The sequence below is a fragment of the Struthio camelus genome, chromosome 12, assembly GCF_040807025.1.
Source record: "Struthio camelus isolate bStrCam1 chromosome 12, bStrCam1.hap1, whole genome shotgun sequence".
Taxonomy (NCBI): Eukaryota; Metazoa; Chordata; class Aves; order Struthioniformes; family Struthionidae; genus Struthio; species Struthio camelus.
Window position 1 is genome coordinate 4,592,637 of NC_090953.1, and position 22,799 is coordinate 4,615,435.

A 22,799-nucleotide genomic window follows, 5' to 3' on the forward strand; every position below is an offset into this window, starting at 1 on the left:
ACTGAAGTTTGGGTAGGATTCGTGACGAATAAACTCTCGTACTTCACTCACTCGAGCACATGGGTAACTCAGAACAGCCAACAGGACTGTCCGCGTGTTCAGAGCTACACACGTGCTGCAGTGCTTTGCTGAATCAAGGTCGGAGAAACCATCTACAAGAGATGGTTTAAGCTTTGTAAGAAAGGATGAGGGCTTCCCTCTGCCTTAGGGAGTGGGGAGAGAGGATGGGATGAAAATGAATTTAAAAAGAACAGCTTTTTTACTGGCCTGAAATGTGTGTGCTCCTTTCAGATGTCAGTTACTCAAAAGAAATATCCAAAAAACAAACCTCAAACAATAAATAATGGAATTACATTTTTCTTCATTAAATAGCATTTCTGTTACCAACAAAGTCTTCCATAATTTTCCTCAGTCACAGCAACAGACAGAACAAATAATCTGCGTTAATATAGGTTGCAACTAAAATATACTCTAGATTACCTTAGAAAATATTACTGTAAAAAATCAGTGGGGAAGGACATTGGTTTAGACCAACTTACAGATGTTTTGAACAATATTAAGGATTAAAAAGAAAAAACAACAAAAAAAACCCCCACAATGTTAATGTTCTGATTTCATTTCACAAAGCTGAAGTCTCAAGCTTAAAACCTGCCAGTCAATTCTTAACTTCTGTCATCATGTCTCAGTACTGTCAAGGTTTAAAGATCTTAATGGCTGATCCTTCCAGCTTCGATAAAAGCTGACAGATACCATCATGCACGCACGCTCTCACGCACCTTACCCACGCTCTCAGTTTGCTGCCTCTTTAGTGCCACCACCATTACGTATAATCTGGAGGAAGCGCTGTAAAGACGGGAGCTCTGCCACCCAGAGGTGACCAATGCACTGGCTGTACAGTGTTAGGAGTGGACGTACTGGCTTCCTGTGCGCTGCCGTGAACATTAACTTCTGATCACTGCTGAAGCAGGCTGGACTTGAACCGATACGAGTTGGAGATAAAAAGGTTCAACATCCCATTACCAATCCTCTCAGCCATCAATCTCCAAAATCACTACTGTTTGGAAATCTGATGCAATGTTAGGCACAATAGGAAGAGGGAATCCTCCTTGCTTGCACAGCTCCAGTGCATCTGTTACTAGTGATAAGATTTGTGCTTGAGGAACTGCAATCCAGGGTTATAAAAAATTAAAAGGAACTAGTATAGTTAAATAATATGAGTATACTTGCTTCCCTTTTTCATACTTTTAACATTAAACATTTTGAAAGTGACAGCGTTAAAATGAAAAGCCACCACCGTTCTTTTCATCTCCCCTCTGCCATGGATGCAACTGGTGCAAAAGCACTCCTGATATTAGAGAGGCTCTTTAGGAGCCAGCAGGATGCCAAAACAAACGTAGAAGTCACTGGCAAGGACCTTATGATGATTCCACAATCCCTTGAAAATAAGGAGAAGGAAAGATGTGGAGATTTTGGCCCACTTTTTTTTGATGGTAAGAACAGAGTTTTCTATCATTGGAAACAAAATTCTTTAATGGATCTTTTTAATATCTATTATGAAAAACCACATTCAGTAGCCAAATTTCAGTACTGCTTGCAGTTGCTGCTTTCAGATTAATAGGAAACCACCTAATGTTTGCACAATTTAAAATTTTAATATGAAGGGGACTTTTCTTGTTAGTGCACGTAAAAGATGCAAATCAACAGATTACATGCACTTCCTACTCTAACCTGAAGCAAACTGAATTTCTGAGGGGGAAAAAAAATCGTTGCCTTTAAAGTAAAAGGGTTTAGGCCAATTTCTTTTTTTCTTTTTAGATGGACAAAATTTGTCTGAGAACCCGTAGATAAAATTTCAACCGAAAGTGAAATAAAGCAGGTTATACATTCATGAAATTCAGGGATTAATAATGAACAGCAACTGCCACATCATTAGAGTAATATCGTATCAACACTACAGTGAGGCAGCAGTTCCTATTCTTACAAATAATGTACTGAGACTAAATGAGGAATAGTGTGTGGGGAGAAATCACACATAAAGGGGAAATACATCAGAAAGATTATTGCACAGGAGGCACTGTATGAGAAACTGAATGCATTGGCTTCAAAAATCTAAATTTGTGTACTCTTAAGTTAATGTAAAAAATACAGAGGCTATGCCTCTCTGTAGTGTACTGTCACTGTTAAAAATAGACTTACAAACAGCCACCCATTTTACAGGGAATGTCAGGAAAGCAGAGGGCCCGAATTTTATCAGCATCCAAACTACAGTAATTAGGAAGAGAATAATACAAAAGAGCCAATGCTTACACCTATGAATTGAATAGGGTAACTGCTTTTTTTTTTTTTTTTTTAATTCCCAAATGATATCTGAATAGTACTCCAGGACATGTTGATTACCAACTCTACCTTCTGTCCTGCAAAAACACACAGCCAGGTAGAGACTTACAGCTTTGTAGCTCTTTGTGGACTCTTGTGAGTCACAACACACAACACGGCCCTGAAGATCTTCCTATAGGTACCCTTTTGCAGGACTGGTGCCTCGGTTTCCAAACTTTGTTTCATTTAATAATTGCTCAGCATGCCAATTCGAACCAATCACTTCCCTTGAAAGGCTATTTTCCATCTCCACTGCAAGTCTGCACGCTTAATTTGAAAACAAACAAACAAAAAACCAACAGCAATTTTTAAAATGTAATATTGTATAGAAAGCTTGGACCTTGTAAACTTGGACCAAGAAACCAAAAATTAAGACCTTCTAGCATGTGGTATAAAAAACCCAAGGAAGTGTATACCTGCCTTCTGACTTCACAGAAAAATCAGAATTTGCATAGGATATACTTTGTGCAAGGCAACAAGCCTCTTAAGTATCTGGAATATAACTAATCTTGTTCAGAGTTCTTCTCTTCATGGATATCAGATATCATCAAATTTGTGTTTTAAGTAGTCTTTCATGACCTTGGCAATGGGTAGTTCATCAAGTAGTTTTAGGTTTTGAAGGCCTATACACTGGCGAATTTTAATTCGGCATAGATCTTGCAAGTTTCTGGGCTGTCCTGAAAAGACAAAAGGAACACATAAAAGTAAAACGATCACATTTTAAACATAATTCAAGAGAACATTTACTTATTCAAATCACAGATGTGCTGCTTTCTTGAAGGAAGAGGGCAAGGGCACAGGCAGAAGAAAGGAAAAAATTAAAAAAAGGAGTGTAAGTTAGTAACTCTGTAATGAACAATAATTCAACAAGATCAAGGGATGATTCCTAAAAACGTTGACAGTTACATGCAAAGAATTTTACTTACATCAGTGTAAAGTGACATCACACACGTAAGGGGTTATGTTCGTTACATTCACGCAAGGAAGTAACGTGTGCTTAAGTGCTTGTAAAACAAAGGCCTAGAATAGAGCAACTACTTTACATAAAGGGAAAGGAAAAAATGCCCCCAAAGTTATCATCTGCGAAAAAACAAACTCAGCCTCGCCTCCTTTATAAGGTTAAGGCAAACATTTCTACGCTCAACTGTAACAGGAATAGGTAGTCTCCTTCGAGAGCAAGGCTTACAAAAGTCATTCAAGGATCACGCGGCTGAGTTAAAGATTAATTTCCCCCCCTCCCCCCGTCCCCTCTTTCTAATGAAGAGGCAAGGACTTTGGATGTAGCCACAACCTTGTCAAACAGAAAGAGATGAAAACATGAGTTAACCACCGCTCACCGAGGGAACGCTTTTCTGATATCACATGAACTTAAGAAATTCTGGCAAGCATTTTTCAAAACAATCACGCCCCTTTCAAACTCCTTAAGAGAAAACCAAACACTTTCAAAAACGGTCCTCCCATGCAACACAGCATAATAAAGACTAATGTAGTCTTGTCTCAGAAAACAGCCAGTAATGGATCCCAAGGAAGGAGATGGGGGAAAGCGCAGAAAAAAAAGGACAGAAAGACGACAACAACAGACATTGAGAAATCCTGTCCCGACGCACCCTTGTAGCTTTCAGCACCAGTAGCTTTGGGCCTTCCTAAACCAGCGATTGCATACAGATCAATGTCTTTAATAGCCACGAATGACATGCCCTCTGTAAATCTGTCTAATGTTTTTTGCATCCATTCATAGTTTCAGTATCCAAAACATCCTGTGGCAACAAATTTCACAATATAACGAGGCGTTGGCTGGAAAATGACAAAGAGTTTGCATGTATTTTAGATCTCCTTCCAGATCGCTTCATCAAGCGCCTAACGTTCTTGGAGTTACGAGAACTAATGAATAAACGTTCTCATGCCAGTCATGACTTTACATACCTCGACATTATTCTCCTTCTGCCACTCATGCTTGGAACCTCTTTTCAAGGTGAAAGACTTCAGTCTATTTAATCTCACCTTATGGAAGCCTCTCCAAAACTCAGACCAAGCTAGCTGCCTGCCCTAGTACCCTTCCTCATCCTACAGCATCTTTACGGAGGTGATACCAGTAACACTCGGAGCGTCTGCTCATCAGTATTTTGATCATTGACTTATGTGCGTCATGGTCTAAACCTGAAAAATGGGCCTAAACAGTTATGTCACCAGATGACTGTGCGAATAGAAATGACACGATGAACGATGTAGGTGCTTTTGCCAATGTATATACAATCTCTCGCCGACAGAGTGAGTTGCTGCAGTCTTTTATTATCTATGTAATTGTTCATGGCAAAAGATAGCACTTGCTTTCGCAAAGGAAGGCATAGGGGTTTTACCGCGCCGATCGTTTGAATCCATCATTTTCTTTAAAAGGATGAAATAACAAAAGTGAATTTAAGCAACTCAGATGGCCGTTTGCAACCTGATTTCCTGAGCCACCTCCAATTAAACACGATGTTTTCAAAACGGGAAATGTCTTCACCACCACACACGTGGGTTTTATGGTGAAGAGCCCGATGCCTCAGCTCACCGGGCAGCAAAGCGACCGAGCGGAGAGAGGAAGGCTCCACGCGGTGCCCGCACCAGGTTGCCCATGGGCACGGCCCCGAGCCACCCCACCGCCTCCAGAGCTCCCCTTCTGCCACTGAAACAGCCAGCGACACGACGAGTTTATTGGACGTTCCTGGTTAGAGCAAAGGGACTATGAAATTGTTTCCCATCTGCTACTTTGGGCACTCGGACAAGGTGTCAGGTGCCCTCTAGAGTGAGTTCTCTTTTTTCACTATGTGGGTTTTTCCTAAAGAAACGGCCTGACGGACATGTATATACTTGCATTTATCCTAAATACTAAAATTATCCAAGGTAAGCTGGCATGGGTAATGCATGAAATTAGTTTCAGTTTATTTTTAAAGAAATTAGATTTGAAATTAAATGGCATGAAAAAGGAAGTTTCCTTCATATCAGCTCATAATATTTTTGTGATATTTATCACCAGAGTATCTAAATGTCAAATTTTTTGATGATATACTTCAGCCAGGATATTGCAGCTTTGAATACTGATGATAAATTACTTAGTCCACTGGTGTTTTTCTTAGTAAAAATTTTGTTTCATCTGAAGGAAAGAATTTCTACAGTTCAGAAGACAGACAAACGTTCAAGTTCCAGCTACAGAAAAGTCACTTTTGGTAAGAAACCAAGCAGAGAAATCTTATGACGACAACGAAATAGTTCCGATACTTTCAAATGTGAATGAAAACAAGGTTCAGAAAGGAAACACCTTTTTAAAAGGTGACTGCAAACAACAGTGTTAGAGGCTACAGAGGACTATAAACCTGTATGTATATTTTATGTATTAGAGCACACAGCAATACAGCTACGAGACAATGATTTCCGGTTTCAGAAACGAATGTCTTTTTAATTAAACAGCCTATGTTTCACGTGAGAGTAAAACAGAACAGACAACTTTAAAACACCCGGAAGAATTTGGTCATCGGTTAATTCAAAAAGACCTGATTATCAAATGTATGACATTCTCCCCTGACAAGCCTAAAAATATTTCCTGGGAATGTGCTAACAATGGACGTTTCCAGTGTTAAGCACCAGTTGCTACATCTAGTGGCTGTTAGTGTCTTAGGTCATGCCTTGCAAATTCCAGGGTTATTAATGCATTTGTGATTTATTAGAAACGGTGTCTAGAGCACTTACTCATTCTTGGTTGCATCTGAATGAAAAAGAAAAAAAGTAAAGGATTACAGACCAATGTCAGTGAACCTTAGTTTGGCAAATGAAAAATGTTATTAGTAACTTGGCAAAGTAAGACAAGTTAAATGATGAATAAAGTTCTGTCTAACAACAATCAGGAAGTAACAAGTTTGGGTTATATCCTGCATTACAAGTTTGGAACGACGTTTAAGCAAATAAGCTAGAGAAGAAAAAAATTAAAATAAAAAAAGACAAAAGGTAAGATTGACCAAATTACCACCATTGTGCCACAGGGCAAAATAAAAGTAGTTCTGGTGCTGAACACACGCACACAAAAACCACCCCTTATCCAGTGTCAAAGGGACACCTCAATTACTGCAGTGCTGTTCCCCTGGAGCAGTTAGTTTACTGTCACCTTTTTACATAACTCCAGGTACAACCCCAGCAGCAAACACTTGCACTTGCTGGAGAGCTGCAGGTTAGCTAACGTGTTCACATGAGCAAGTCAGATACTTCAGTATATTTATTTTGCAAGCTTTATAGTATAATAGTATATAGTAAATTAGAAGTATTAATTACAGGAACAGAAAAGGAGATCTGTATATTTGATCTTTGTCTTCCAAAGCTGATGCCATGTGCCATAATGGAAAGTAGAAAGCCCCAAAATCCTTTTTGTGTATAGTTTCCCAAACACGACAGAAAAGTTTCTTCCCTACAGAAGAAATTATGGGAGGAAAAAAAAAAATTATAAAATATAGAGGATTACTGCTTCTCAATTTTATTCTCTCTACAAGCAGCAGACTTAAACATGTATGAAATCTAACATTTTCCTAACTCAGTTCTTCAACTGCTCACAAAACAATTTCCAGAACTTTTATTCCTTAAATAAAACTTTAATTTAAAGTAATTACTTCCTTAAATAACGAAATAAACTTTTGCCTTATTATTTTTAGTAGATTGACTTTCTCTGTCAAAACAAGGGGAAAAATAATGTGCATTTTAATTGCAAGAAAATGTTGCAATTAATCCTGCATTTCCACTCACTACTTTATCCCTTCCCCTTTTTCCATTTTAAGATTTTCTGCTATTTTATTTGGCAGTTTGTTGTTCTATCCCAAGGACAGACAAGCTCTTTCAAACAGAGCTAGCCTCTGTTTAAGTCCCAGGTTCAGTCACGGAAGTTGGAAGTCATGGTACCGTTCATTATATCCTACAATAATTTACCACCAGGCTCAATTTTAACGTAGTTAAGCGTGGGCCTCTTTTTTTTTTTTTTTTTTTAATAGAGCAGAAACGATTTCTCTAACATCTGTACACATTGGTTACAAGAGTTGGAAGGGATGAGGTAAACAGTAAGCTTTAAAGGTCTTTAAAAAAATCATGGCGTAAAAGGTTCCCAATTTTTCCTGTAGAACATTGCAGTAGTTTATTTCCAGCCATCCTACACGATAAAGCAGCCAAGTTTTTCTTTTAAAACACGCACGTAAGAGCTGTAAATAGAGGAACACTGACAGCTTTGTAATGGGGACATTTACAAAACAAGGCAAGTCCAACACGTACAGAACAGGATCCCTGGAAGTTTTTATTTTTGTGAATGCCGTACCGTTAAGTTTCATCTCACACCAGTTCACTGAACACTAATTAGACGGATGCGATCGAATCTCTCTCCAGCATACTGCCTATTCATCAGGAGCACACAGGCTTTAGGAGAATTTTTTCCTAGTGATCGTGACCTGAGGAAATCACACCTCAGACTTCAGGCAAAACAGAGACCGATGAGAACTGAGGGGAATATACAGCTTTGTGACAGCCACGGTGCAAAAGGATATGCCATCAAGAGCATTTTAAATTAAAACTTGAAAAACGCAAGGCTTCTTTAATAAATGCTAACAATTCTTCCCACACATTTGGGTAATTTGCACTTACCAGACAGAGGCCTTCTGGATGAAACATCCTGTTTTTCTAGATAAGGCACACTACTGAAGGGGGACACGTGTACACAGGAATACTCACACAGCTCCTCCACAGACACGATCCTCAAGAGCACAACACCTGAACTCACTCAGTAAGTTTATATTTAAGGATTATTAAGGCATAATATTAGAGCTAGTACCTCCGAAAACAAAGAGGTTTAAGGATGGCCTCACCCACTTTTAAGAATGAGGGATCCAAATACGGTAAAGGTACAGCGGGGGAACCCCCAACCACTGTCCTCCATTAGAAGATATGAGGACATCTGCACAAAGCAAAGAAATGACCTGTTCTGTTATCCAAGAGGAAGCTTAAGAGTAACTGAAATTAATGTACTTGTAGGCTGTTAGACAATCTTCTCCCTAATGTTTTGTTCCACCTACTTTAAAAAAAAAAAAAAAAACACTACTTATAAAAGCTAACAATCAGCGTCATTGGCTTCATGTGGACGGGCAATTTCTGAAGAAGTTAGAAAATAAAAAAGAAATGTCAGTTTTATATTTGGGAAGCCACCCACAGTTTTCTTTGCAATATTAATACATTTCTTTAGAAACCGCTTACAGCGGTATTTCTCAAACTGAGCCTCTGATCCCCCTGGGAATTGTGAAATGCCGAAAACAGCAGCAAGAAACCATTTAGTAACTTCTTTTTAGCTACAAAGAAAACTTAAAAGTTTTTTGAAAAATTTAAAAAAAACAACTGAACCCAGGCTGACATAGCTGGCAACAGCTCAGTTCCTCTAGAGCGTGTGAATAAATACTTCCTCTGCAGCTAACTATGAATCCAGTTTTATTCCACAACTGTGGAGGAACTGAGCTGCTGCCAGTCACTGAAGTTAGTTAAGAATTTGCTGGTTTTCAGGGTAAAAAGCGTCACGGAGACGACAGAAGTTCAAAAGGGGATTATAATCTCACACGCGCACTATGTAAAGAATTAATTTATCAACTAGAAACCTCACATTCAAAAAGCCAATAGCATGGGCTAACACACACCCCACCAGCCGAGAAACACAACGATGAAGTTACATGATTGACCAGGATCATGCTGAAAGGCTGCAATCACCTAGCACACACCACTACTGCTGAACTGAACAGGAATTCAATCATTAATTTCAGCCGGAGTAGGTCCTTAACAGTTTTAAGGGCTGCAGCTTCTTGTACTGTAGGTTAAAAAAAAAAAAAAAAAAAAAAAAAAAAGGCTAAATAACTACCAAAAATACTTGGTTTTGCAGCTTTCTAAATGCCAGAAAAAGCTACTACCACGAATCTATAGGTCTGAAATATAAACTCAGTCCTGCATGTCATATATATAATATATATATACACACACATATATACACACACACACACGTACGGGACTACTCCTGGTCCTGCAACAGCCAAAATACTAAAAATTTTTGCAACTACAACTATGCACTGTGAAACTGAACAGACTCCTTGAACTAGGAGAAAGATTTAATCTTTTTTTAAATGGATATCATACATACCATTTTCAAAGTTCTGGCTTAATTTTGTGTTTAGTATGCCTCTGCTGGAATACTTCAAATTGAAGTATGTTTTCATTGCTCTTTGAAAAAATAATTCTCCATAGTTTAACTTTGTTAAATTTCAGCTTCTGGCACAGAAAACAGGCACTAAGGAGGAGTGGGTTTTGGACTGAAAATTTATATATGGAAAAGCAGAATGCCAGTAAATCATAGTGTTAAATATAATGGGTGTATTTGACAATAAAATTAAGATCCGAATATGATAAACTATATGCCTGCATCAGATTTTTTTTTTAAAAACATTTTGCAACTTATCCATAAATTCAGGTCTTAGTTGAATCCACACAGCAGACTCAAGAGCAGCTTCAACAGCATAACGCTTACCTATTTTTAATGAGATAGTAAGTAAAGTGGCCTGAAATTTATGCCTGAACTGGTAGGCGAACGTAAAGAAAGGCTTAAGGCACACTGTTACACTACTTTCACATTATAACATAGAGCACAGCATAAATATGTGAATAGTGCCCTTCACCTGGGGGGAACACTACACCTGACATATAATTTTATTTTATATAGGCCTCCTGGAGTAATTATTCTAAGGTACCCATCTAGACATATAAAAAGGATTCAACTACTCCATACAATCAACTGCAATTTGCTTTGCTAGGTACATTAAATATCACATTAGATTCAGCCAGGTGATTCCGACTTAATCACAATCAGACAATGCTTTGAAAGTTATCTTTTCTTTTTCTTGAAAGAAAGGAATCGGGTTAGGTCAGTTCCCCAAAAAGAGAATTTGAACCAACTTAATTTTAAAGGTATCAAACACTACACTGGTCTTTAAGAAAGAGTTGCCTGCAATCAGCAGAAAGTAATCACGATTTAAGCAACATTTGTGCATCACTGATCCAGCTAAAATGCAATCTGCAATAACTGTTTTACCCTAATTCCCTGTATAACACTGGATGACCAAGCAGATCACATTTATCAGTGCAATATTTCCAGCAGCACCGAAGGAAACAATCAAAACTTGTAATTCCAGTAAGTTTCTTCTATAGTATAGCAAGCATGAAGATACCATTTCCTCAGCAATTAAACAGATCTCTACTTATTTTGTTATGACATTTCTGTATTCATAAAAGTTTCAGCTATGCAAAAACTTTTTTTTAAAATGCTCTTCCTGTGAAGAAAGCCTAGTGAAAAGTTATCTTTATTTAGCACAGACAAAGAAGGTATATGAGTTTCCATACCTGACTTCCCTCTAACTTTTTCTGCACGTTTATAGTGCTTTATAAGCCTTCTAACCATAAATTAAAATCTCTCGCCAAAGCCAATGACTTGCCCTTTGGAAAATACAAAGCTGAATGCAGATGAAATATCTGCATTTCATTTACCTACTCATTTGGTGACCTTTAGATCCCGTTCCAGATCTAACATTAGTTGCCTTTGATACCTGCTCACACGCAGGCCGTATTGCACTACTGTGCCCATATTCATTTATTTAGTTAGCTGCCTCCGCACAGAGCAGCAACTTGCACAGCCAGTTACAGGCTCTCTTCTCAGCTAAAGTTATCTGAACGGTGATTAAATTAAATGAAGCTATGGGGAGGGATTCAAGGGTTCAAGATCATAACAATTTTTAATATGTTAAAATTTTAAATTTAAAGTATTTTCTTAATGCTTAACATTTTTACTACCTGCAATATTCTCTTTATTATTAGTATAAAATTCTCAAACCCTGTTCAAGCTCAACTTCAATTTAAACCATTCCATTCAGGACTGTAATCACAAGTGTAATTCTCTTGATATATTCACTACCAAAAAAGTGTATATATTGTATGTGTATACGTATATATATACACACACATGCACACATATATATGTGCATCTATATTTTAATTTTACATTACTTTATTCCAAGCTTAACCCACTGACACCCCTGAAGAGGAAGTCCACATCTTGTATCTGAAGCCTCTGACAGTCCAGATAGCAAATGAATTGTCACTGCTTCTTTGCACAACTGAAGTGTCACGCTGAAGGGCTCCAGAATGACTCTTTACTGGATGATCGCAGCTACCGTGGTGGCTGCCAATAGATGTCTTTGGAGTGGGAAAGCGTAAGCCATATTATATGAAAAGGAAGGTGATTAATAAAGACATTAAGCGCTTATCTTCAATACTGCTATTTCACGGAGATATATTACTCATTTTTTGTGATGCGAGGGGGATAGGAGAAAGCAAAGGAAGGGCAGATAAGAGTGACTGCCTAAACACTGAGTCAACAGGAGACTCATGATTAAAAAACTTCACTTTCCTAACTTCCAACTTCATGCTTTAATACTGAGAGGCAACTACAGACTAACTTCATTCCTTTTGGAATTATTAAGAGTAAAGAAATCCCTATTTGTAACCAGGAAGAGTATCAGACACTTTCCCTCGGGGTCAAAGAACAAAATCTCCAACATGCCAATCTTCTTATAGACTTACAGAGTCAGTATTAAGCATTTCTGAGAACTTGGTTTCTTGCCCGTTCTTCAGAACGGGGACTAGACTAAGACTGTGGTTATTGCCCATAACAGCATCTAGCAGGGAGCCAAATGCTTTAAAGCAAAACAATTCATATATGCTGGCTTTTGCGGACTTGAAACTGTACAAATATATGATTTGAGGATAAAAGTAACTGCAACTTTATCTTACATATAGACTGCTAAACAGTATCTCTTACCTGAAGCACACAACTGCTTTCTTTTGAAGATGCATACCAGTTTGATCTCTTTCATAATTTACACACAGTAACCTTAAAAAATTGAATCTACTGCAAATGTAAATATTGGTTTCTGGTTTACTCTCAGAAGATATCTTTTCTAAACTCTGAACGCATATATAAGAACTTACAGCTATGGATTGCTACACGAAGCACTTAGTCTAACGCTCAAATAAACAAACAAAAAACTCCCCTTCCTAAAGCCCTAAAACCAGGGCACTGTTACCAACCACAAGAGATGATTCCAGTACAACTACCACTAGAAAAATTTTGTAAAAGTTTTTCTAGTAAATACATATTGCAATAACTCAAATAACTTTCTTCCCTGGAGTGCCACAGTATGAGATTTCAAAGCTCCTCTGTATATCATTTGAGCTAGCTGGGAACTGCTATCAAAATTCCAGCCGATTCTTTCCCCACATCCTTTCTCCTATATTGTCTTATTAAAGAGATTATTTATGAAAACAATGGAAGACAGCGTTTGGAGATTAATAATAAGGGCATCAGTCTGTTCATAGCTGTTGTAAACCATATATGAATATTAACTTTGCTCAGAAGCACAAAGCTGAAGTATTTTTCTCAGCATTAGACATCCCTCCTTTGCCACTTCTCCCTCCTTTACACGTACAGAAATATAAACCGTCAGCACAAAATTGGTGCCAAGAGCCAAGATTATAATATTGGCCACAAACTTAATCTACAAAAAGTTTTCTGTAGATCTAGCAGAATTTACTTACTACTTCAATGAAATCCTAACTCCAAACCATTAAAATAGGGAATCTACATCTAAAAATAAGTTAGAATACCAGCTTTTGACTTTCTGAATTAGTCTTTAGATATTGGGGAAAATCTCGGAAGCAATCTAACCCTTCAGGTTTAGAGATAAGTTTTCAAGGCCGAAATATTGCAAAAGTCTGGATATTATATCTTCTACTAATAACCCAGACTGTGCCGTCATATAGCATGAAGCTCTTAAAAAGGAAAGCGGGAAGAAGTACGTTTGAATAAGAAGGGGCAAAGGAAATTGTAAAAAGCCAATTAGTTGCTTGTATTTCTTATTACAGACTTCCTCATTTCAAAAATTCACTTTGCATTTCAGACATATGCAGAAACAGCAACACAAGTCAGGAAGACAAAAAAAAAAAAATCAAATTCAAAATGCTTTTTTGTGTCAGCTACTGCCAGATCTCAGCTGATTCGTTCCTCTACCTCCCCTCAATAAATGTCACTTTCTTTGTGGAATATCCAGAGCACCTACCACATTTTGAAACAAACAAAAAAACAAAAAACCTACAACACACACAACACAGGGCTGCAGGCAAGCACATACCAAGCACCCTATTCTTCTCTGTCATTCAAAGATAATCCTAGTTGGATGATACGTTATTGGGCCAGCTTAATATGCTTGAATTAGCAAACTCCCGCTAACTGCTAATCAACAAGTCCTAAATGCTTTAAGTAATACTAGAATTATGAAGCACTTTATTATAGCATTGCATGTGCAATGAAAGAGTAAAAGAAAACTTTCAGTACGTCTAGTATACCAGAAAGCGATAACCAAACTAAATACAACATCAGTAGCCTACATACTTTCAGCTGTTTAAACGTCAGAAGTAATGACAAGGTCAAATCTCTCTCTCATATCAGAGGTATCAACAAAATCAAATCAAAGCTACACAGCCTATGAATCCCCAACAAACTGCATGAATAAAAAAAATGCCCATTTTGTTGTCTGGTGAGGAGAGAGGTGAGATAACGTGGGAGAACATAAAGCAGCAAAAGCTCTTTTTTGCCCTAGTCACAGGGCCAGGCAAAACAGCCACCAACTGCAGACTGGCATGGCACTAACAAGAAAAAGATCCTAAAAAACCACACCCGCCCACCCGCCCCCCCGCCTTGTGCTAAGATCATTACTAAAACTAGATTTTACAGTCCTTTTTTTTTGTTTAAACGAATGCTTCATGCAGGTATTTAAACAAAATAAATTTGAATGAGATATAGTTAACATTAGCACCTTTGCTGAGTAGGACAGCAAGAGATTCCCGGTACTACCATCCCCTCACTTTCCCAATAACCTTCTAGTGCATTTAAATAGCCTCAAGGGGCAAAGAGGAAACATTTTTTCTGGGAACAAACTCAAAGAAGGCGTTAAGAGGACATTGTGTCCTGTGATTAACTTTTCTTACATACATACTTGTCACTTCTTGTAAGAAATCCAGACAGGGTCGGCTACTTCCAGAAATACTTATTGAAACAGCCAGTGGGGTCTGTCCTTCATAGTTCCTTGTGTTAGTGTCTGCTCCATAATTATACAACATTTGTGCACAAAGCACATCATCTCTAAGAGCAGACAAGTGTAAGGGTGTCTGTCCATCTTCCAAGCGACCCAAGTTTGTATCCGCCCCTCTCTGAAGGAACATTCGGCAGTAAGAGTGATTGCTTTTGATCACAGCGTATCGTAACAGGAAACCATTTTGAATGTCGATGTTGGCATTGTGATCCAGAAGGATTTTCACACAGCTTGACCTCTCTCGGATAATGGCCAGCTGAAGCGGTGTAGTACCTTTATCACTGAGCGGATCAACCTCAGCCTTGAACTCCAACAGGAGTCTGACAAATGAGTCTCTGCCGTAGTGGGCTGCTACATGGAGGGGAGTCCAACCATCATTGCTTTTTGCATTAATAATGTCACTTCTGTATTCAGACTCCAACATCAAGCGTGCAATCCTCGCTCGGCCATGCATGGCTGCATAATGCAGAGCAGTGAAGCCTCCAATTAAGTCCTTAACAGTGGGATCAGCTAAAGTTAAAATGAAATTAAAAAAAAAAAAAAATTAGAAGGCATTACAGTAATCTGGTTCTGCAAAGAAAATAATCAAATGGTTGAATGTTATTTTCAGGTATAACATTACACAGGTTTTTTTAAATACTTTAAACAAATTCCTGCTTTCACAAACCAAATGCTACTTTTAAGGAAAGTTAATTTACATTTAAGAAAATTACACCAAAAAAGGTTGGTTGGTTTGTTTTTTTTTTTAATGCCTGTTTGCATTTGACTAATAGTTTCCCACATCTTCTTAGCCCTCTTGGGCTAACTACTCAAACTTCTCTGTCTATCCAGTTTTCCTCCAGCTCTACAATATTACAGTTCTTTCTCAGTTTTTGTTTTATTTTCCCTTGTGCTGCTTCTTGGTCTTAAAAAGAAGCATGTGTAGCAACATCTGCTGTCCCAAATTGCGGATGTTTTGTGGTCTGGCAGGATTGTATTGTTTTCAGGGTGTAATACTGTATTAGGTAAAACGTTTCTCCGTGGTCTGCAGGATTTCCAAAGCATGTAGGATATATGTTATTTTAGATTATCTTGATAAAGTCTGTTTTTATAGATGACAAATCTGTTCTGAATTTATAGTTTTATAAAAATTTAAGATTTTACAAGAATGTAAGCATCCCGTTATGGAAAGAGTCAGGGGACGTTAGTACAGAATACAAGCGATTAGATAGATTTTATTCTCCAAAACAGTACACAAACTCAGTCCGCTTTGTGAATTTAAAAAATAAGACAACAAAGCCAATTTACTTAAGTCAATCTGCTCTGCACACCCAGATTTCTAAAGCAAGTGACTGTTTACATTTGCCACATTAACTACCAAAGGAAAGGTGCCTGCCTCATTACCATTTCTCAGCTATAGAGTAAGCCAGGCCAAAAAGTTTTTCCTTGTACCGTGTGCAGATGTCGCCTGTGGGATGGTAAGAGTTGAGCTTACTACAGCTTGGAGGTTTGAGGCACTTTCCTAACTTAAGGCTACTTGCTGGAAAAGAGAGATATTACCTGCACCAAGGGACTAGCCTGAAGCTGACACATGTTCAATATGCCAGGATACCTACTGAAAAAACTGGTGAGGTCTGTCCTTCGTAATCCCTTGTGTAAGTATCTGTTGTGTAATTATACAACATTTGTACACAAAGCACATCACGTCTAAGAGCAGACAAGTGTAACAGTATCTGTCCATCCTTCATAACCTTGACAGCCCTGTCCTTGCCTTCTGGCATTGAATTCTTTGTAGTTTCCTCATCTATACATACTGCGTTTTTAAAAAAAAGTAGGACCAGTCAGGGTGGGGGGGAGGACATTGAGACGACTCCGGTTTAAAACAAACTTGGTTGAAGGTTATAAACATCCAATGATCACATATATCACTTGAGAGGAACACTCGGTCTGCTCTACCATATAGAAAGGGCACAATTATTTCCAAAAAGTGCGGGGGGAGACCAATTTCCATCTTAAAATTCTGGCCTACTGTGAGCTAAGTTCACAGCATAATATTAATTGCAAGCTAGTTTAGTCTAAAGGTCTGAATATGTAAAGATTTTACTGCAGAACAGTAAGAAAGACCTTCCCAATATGGATCTACTGTGACCTTATCTGGAAAATGCACTGAGATAGAGACCTTACCAAAATAAAAGGACAGGCAAGAAGGAATTCTGAGTACACCTGCAAAAGTCATTCAGCCTACGTTAAGGATTTTTTAAATTTTTAAATAGGGACTAGGGGGAAAAAAAAAAGACAATCTGGCTATGCAATTAAACAGCATTCAGAGATACAAAACTGGAGAACTGCCTCTACTAAATAGAGTAGGTACCTCTAAGTAATGAGAGAAAAATTAAGGAAAGTTTAGACCCCTAGTGGTGACAGCCTTCCTAGTTTTCTATGAAAGGCAGCAGAAGTTTCAGCACTTTGCAAAGTTACACCTAACCCGAGTGAAAATAATTGCTGAAGCATCTACAGGTTGGTGGGAAGATGAAGTCAGCGACTGAAAAGCTGGTTCCTGGGCTGCACTATGATGAGGTCCAAAACACAGCAGAGAATCAGTACAACCCACAAAGTCACTGAAGACTAAGGGGAGTATTTCAAAGTGATGTTAGCTGCTCCCAGGGTCTGTTTCTTCCCACTGCTCAGACTACTCTAGATTGTTTCCTGATTGGTGATAAATACCTTAAGTGAGAAGCACAAACATGAAAATTAAGATGCAGAGGGGTGACAGATACATTCTGACAGCTAGAATTAGGGAGGAAGATGGACATAATGGAAAGGAGACAGCAGTGAGGGCCATTTTCCACCCCCCCCAAAATTTAAGTTTTGACAACCACTGTTTCGCGCTGTGCCTCTTCTCTTCTGTGCTGCACAAGGCACGCATGCCAACTATTTCTACCCTCCAACTGAGGTGCAGGCCACTGCTGCTATCTTGTTTAGTCTATGCCATTTCCAAATTCAATTAGATACGGTCAAAATTCTGCATGCATGTATTTTTGATTCCAATATTTGAATTTTAGCTCACAAAACAAAGATGCCCTTTCCCTACAGTTTAAAGTACCTTTCCACAAAATTGGATCGTTTTTGATGACAAAGGTTAACTAAAAAACTAAAAAAAAAAAAAACAAAAACAAAAACACACAAATCACATAAGTGATAAAGGTCTCAAGAAGAACAGGAAAAAAAAAAATTCTTCCATTGGGGAAAAAAAGCAACAAAAATAATAAAACTTCCAAAAGCAAGTCTGGAAACAAAACCTCATGATAGAAATACTGCAATTCCTGTTAAGATTACGGGCTTCTAGTGAGTTAACGGTGCCAGTCACCTCCTGGATTGGAGGAGTAATTTAAACAAGACCAAAACACTGCCTGTTACTATTCGGTAAGTGTTTTGCTGCCATCTCCTGGACAAACTATTTTAATTGCACAGGCACTTTTAGCAAAAGTTGGACTTGCATCATGTTGCATAAAATTTCCACCTCTTCAGTCCCTGTGATATTAGTGAAAGTATGCTACAAAGCTGATACTGCCTTAAAAACTTGGGATTTTTCTTGATTTCAGCATTTGCTTCATATCATGAAATAACTCTCTACTCTTGGAACACAAGTAAACCGGGAAAGAATTTTTTTGCTTACCTTCCAGAATCTGCAGAGAGGGAAGAAAAAGCAGCTATTATTAGTATATTTAACCAGGAAGGTATGAAGCCAGCACTTGTCAGCATTAATCTTGCTTTCAGCCTGACTGTCAAACATTTATAATTATTTCTTCTCAAACTTCCCATTAATTTGGGGATAACAAAATCTAGAAATACGAACAACTGCATTTGGTCACTCCAAACATTCTTAAGCATTAGTTACAGTAAAGTGACATAAACCTTAGACTGCTGCATTCGTTATCAAGGGCACCAAATAACTGCAGCTGATCTCAAACGAGACAGAGAATTTGCAGCTTTGAAAGATATGCAGACTATCTCACTTCATGTTACAGTTAGGTCCCTAAGCTCGTCATTTAAACTCAACTGTTAATGAGAACGAGACTCCAATTCTCTAATCTAGAGGATATATATACATTCTTAGATTTCAGCCTGAAATTTTAGTGTTTTAATTTACTCTTCAGTGGGACAGACTTTCCCTTCTTCCACGCTACCTTTGTTAGGTCATTTCATCATAGTCTAATTTGGGAAGCCAAGAAAGGCAACGCTTCTAGCTCTATAAAGCACATCTATTATGTCAAGCTTACTCCCCCACTAGGGTTTAATTATGACCTCAAGGTTTAGAAACATGGCTACATATAGCTTCTTGTTTTGAGTTTTCTAGGACAAAATGGATACAGAAGACCTCCAGGAAAGCATTACTGCTCAGGCACAAAAACATTTCATGAGCTGGTTTAGGGGGAGAAGCATTTCCCCTTCTCCAGTTTCTCCTGGATTCTGCATGATCACACTAAAATTCAGATACCTTGCAGTCAGGACTAAAAATAAATGCAAACCTCTATTTAGATACTTCCTTCTCTTACTCTTTCTTCAATTTCTAGGAGCTTTCATGAATTGTTCCTTCATTTTAATAGAAGTAACTGGAAATTATTCTGCTTAGTGTTAAGATGATTTCACTAATAGACAGGTAACAGCTACACACTTTGAAGCTTCTAGTTGGTCCTAACCTTAACAGCGATGGCAGGGGCGTGGATTAATAAAGGGTAGTTTTTGTCCAGCTTCAGCTGTCTAGCTCAACATATGATTTTAAAAGCAAAAAGTACATTAGAAAAAAAAAAAAAGCTTCTTAGGCCAGAATTCTAGATTTCTCAAAACTATGCCCCTATTTTTGCACTGTTCTCCTAAATTTGAGCTTTGTGACACTACATATTCTTATGGAGGGGAAGAGCTAATTTCACAGAATCTTCACTTTATTAAAATGAAACATACTCAAAGAAGAGTCTAATTTACCCTTTCCTATGAAAATTAACTTTCTCTACGACTCTGTTCAAGTTTCTGCATTTCATCACTTGCTAAAGAATATTTACCTGACCTATTATTTCTATATCCGATGGTTGTTTCTGCTGGCTTCATCCTTAAATTTGGACTAGCTATATTATGCATTCTCCCCATCTGTGTCTCCCTCTTGTTTAACAGATAATAAAAAGCTTGTTCCTATTCTAGCTTCTCCATTCAGTCCATGCAGCCTACATGCACAAGCCTGTCCCATGGCTCTTCCTTCGCTGGTGAGCAATGATGGAAGAGAAGAGTGAAAGAAAAACCAGGAGGCAGCCAGGCCATAACTCCCCATAGAAAGCTACCTTTTATTTCCAGGTCAATGATCAGATCCCTTCTCAGCCTACGTTAGCGAAACTCCATCTCAACCCCACTATCATTCAAGACTCTTTATGTCAATAGTGTTCGGTGTCCCAGATCTTAGGCACAGCACTTTCCCCTCAGCAACAACCCAGCATGGTTTTCTCACTCCTGCACTATGAAAATATTTCCAGCTCTGCTAAACTTCATCACCGCTGTAGTTAGACAGCTATCAGCGGAGTCCCCATCCTTCCCACTAACACCTCAGTTCCCTCTTCTTCAGTACTTCAACCACTCTCCCTTACTATCTCTTTTATTATAAATACATACAGTCAGTTCAATACTGTTTATCATAAGATTCACACCAAAAATGACTTCTTCTTTCGCCACAATATCATTTTAGCCTGCACGGATTAGCCCCCAATATAAAACTAAACCACTTCCTGAGTGGGAGGAAGGTGAAAAATTGTGTGAAGAAAGGTAGACACAGACCTCTCAGTAATGAGGCAGGCATAATTAAGTTTGCTTTTAACCATCAGCTCATTCACTGCTTAACAGTCTCATTTGTGACATTATTATTCTTTTTACATACTCATTATCTTTTACGCCTCTGTTTTGCAGGAAAACAAGGCAAGGCACAAAACAGTGCCAACTTTCTGAAGCAAGGCTCAGCTAAAGAAAAGCTGCTGTAGATGACTAACCCTCACACTATTTGTTACTCAACTTTCTAGTCCTGGTGATTAAATTCCATGTTGCTTCCCGAACAAGGATGTTTCACTACAAGCAATTCTCACCAAGCAGCAGATTGAGCCGATATTTCATTTAGGAAAGAAAGTAACAACAACAAAAATAGAAACAAAGCAAAACAGTAAGCCAGCAGCTATCTAATATCAAAACCTATATGTGAGATATACTTTTTTTTTTTTTGAGATCATCTTCAAGTTTACAGAGTTAAAAACAACTTATTTCCAGATTTAGATCCTAAAAATGTAAAATCATGAAACTGAAGACTTGGGATTTCCTTCATATATGACATTTTAAAAGTAGAATTTAAAGTTATTTATGTGTGCAGTCTAGTAGCTTCTCCTCCCTCCCCCCCAAAATGACATGGGGGATTGCCAATTTAATATGGTTAGAAAACTGTTGTAGGCATATGAACAGAGCCCAGTTGTTCAGGCAGTATTTCACTATTACTCTGAAGTAACATACTACCAATGGTACAAATATAACAGCCTACCAGCGCCAGCCAGCGTTACGAATGATCTATACATCTAACAAACAATGCAATACAAATGAGGGGCCTGTATAGCCTCAGGTGTAAATAAAACATAAAAACTCAAATGAGTTTGCTCGGGACTGAAAACATCTTACTTCATAATTTATTAACTTAGCTGACAGGAGCAGTGCTAGAGTAGAAAATGTTGTTCTCTTAAGAACTCTACTCGGAATGCAGAGAACCTTTCTCAATTCTTGTTTTCCACTCCTAGAGTCAAATGAAAAGTTTAAGACTACCAATTTCCAAAACTTAGGTGGTCTTGTAAAAAGATATGGCAAAAAGCAATTTTCACTCCGGCATCTGAGAGGGAACAAACATCAGCCAAAGGACCATAACACTTAAACTGACAAAATTCAATCAGCTGTTCAAACAAAGCTTCACTGTTCCTGATGCATGTAGGAGAGGCACAACTGCACTAGCTGACACTAAAATCCAAACACAAAGAATACCATCTTCAAAGCTTAGCAGACTGTGTTAAAGCCTACATGGAAGCTTAGTCTTTAATCTGACTTGTTAACTTGCTTGAGAATTATGAAACTATCTTCCCTAGGATTTCAACTCAAGGGCTTGCCTTCTAATAATCCCCCTAATATTGCAGGGAGGCCTATGATGAGTGCTGTGAGTGCATCTAAGAGCATCATGAGCTCTTCTGCCCTACTTTTATTCTGAAAAAAAATTAAGGTATTAAGATACAAAGCTAATCTATTACCTCATTCACAGAGCATGCATCAAATGGCAACAGTAATGAAGCACCACTCCAAAGAAAGAAAAGAGGAGGGGAAGAAAAAATAAATAAATAAAAAACAAAATCAGAAGCAGTCTCACTTAAGTGGTGCTGAAAAGGCATACAACAGAAACTGAGATAGAAAGCTGCGAGACAGGTTTCAAGATCAGCTTACCTCCATGCTCAAGAAAAACACGGACACATCTCTCTTTCCCTCTTGCTGCAGAGAAATGAAGCAAGGTCCAACCATTGGCATCTCGACCATTTGGAGAATATCCTTGCTCCAGCATCTTGCGCACGGTGTGAACATCGCCAGCAGCAACTGCAGCCTGAATCTGCAACTCTTCCTGTAGTTCAGGGTTTCTCCGACAGTGATGGTGTAACATCCTAGCTGAATCTGGCTTTTACAGAAGCGTCATGAGGTCACACTAGTCACCTTGAATCAATACAAAACATGAATAAATTAGGACAGGGACAAGAAAAAGAGGTATCTAGGAAAAGAGTCAGTAAGTTTTACTCCCCACACACAGAACAAAGCCATCTTATGTATAGGACAAGAACTACGGACTATCTCACTACTGCTAGCAGAAGCACAGCACATGGTTCAAATCACTCAACTGTAACAAAATGGGACACTTACACGTTATAAATACTAAACATTTTCTTCTGAAATGATAGCATCAACAAACAGTCCACCATTAAAGCAACCTGAGTAATAAGCAAAATAAAAAAACCCCTACAACCCAACTTTCCTTTAAGATCACAGCACGGTTATTATCACTAACTCCAGAGATATTTGCTACATAGATTATCTAAACTGTTGCATGAAACAGTGCTGGCTTGCTAGAGCAACTGGGTGACAATACTCTTTTCTAGAGAC

General features: G+C 38.2%; 1 protein-coding gene across 3 annotated transcripts in view; it reads right to left on the reverse strand.

Annotated features, from left to right (window-relative positions):
• Positions 1-1,815: 1,815 nt before the first annotated feature.
• The window catches only part of ASB7 (ankyrin repeat and SOCS box containing 7), a 30,296-nt gene continuing 9,312 nt past the window's right edge, over positions 1,816-22,799 (reverse strand). For 2 of the 3 annotated variants that reach the window (XM_068958338.1, XM_068958339.1), the window contains 3 exons: positions 22,095-22,355; positions 14,517-15,122; positions 1,816-3,053 (listed from right to left, as the gene is read on the reverse strand). In XM_068958338.1, coding sequence (XP_068814439.1) covers positions 2,914-3,053; positions 14,517-15,122; positions 22,095-22,305 — 957 coding nt within the window. In that variant the 5' untranslated portion in view covers positions 22,306-22,355 and the 3' untranslated portion in view covers positions 1,816-2,913. Of the gene's footprint in view, positions 3,054-5,789; positions 6,812-14,516; positions 15,123-22,094; positions 22,356-22,799 lie in introns of those variants that run through there. The other variant, XM_068958340.1, reaches the window with a different exon arrangement.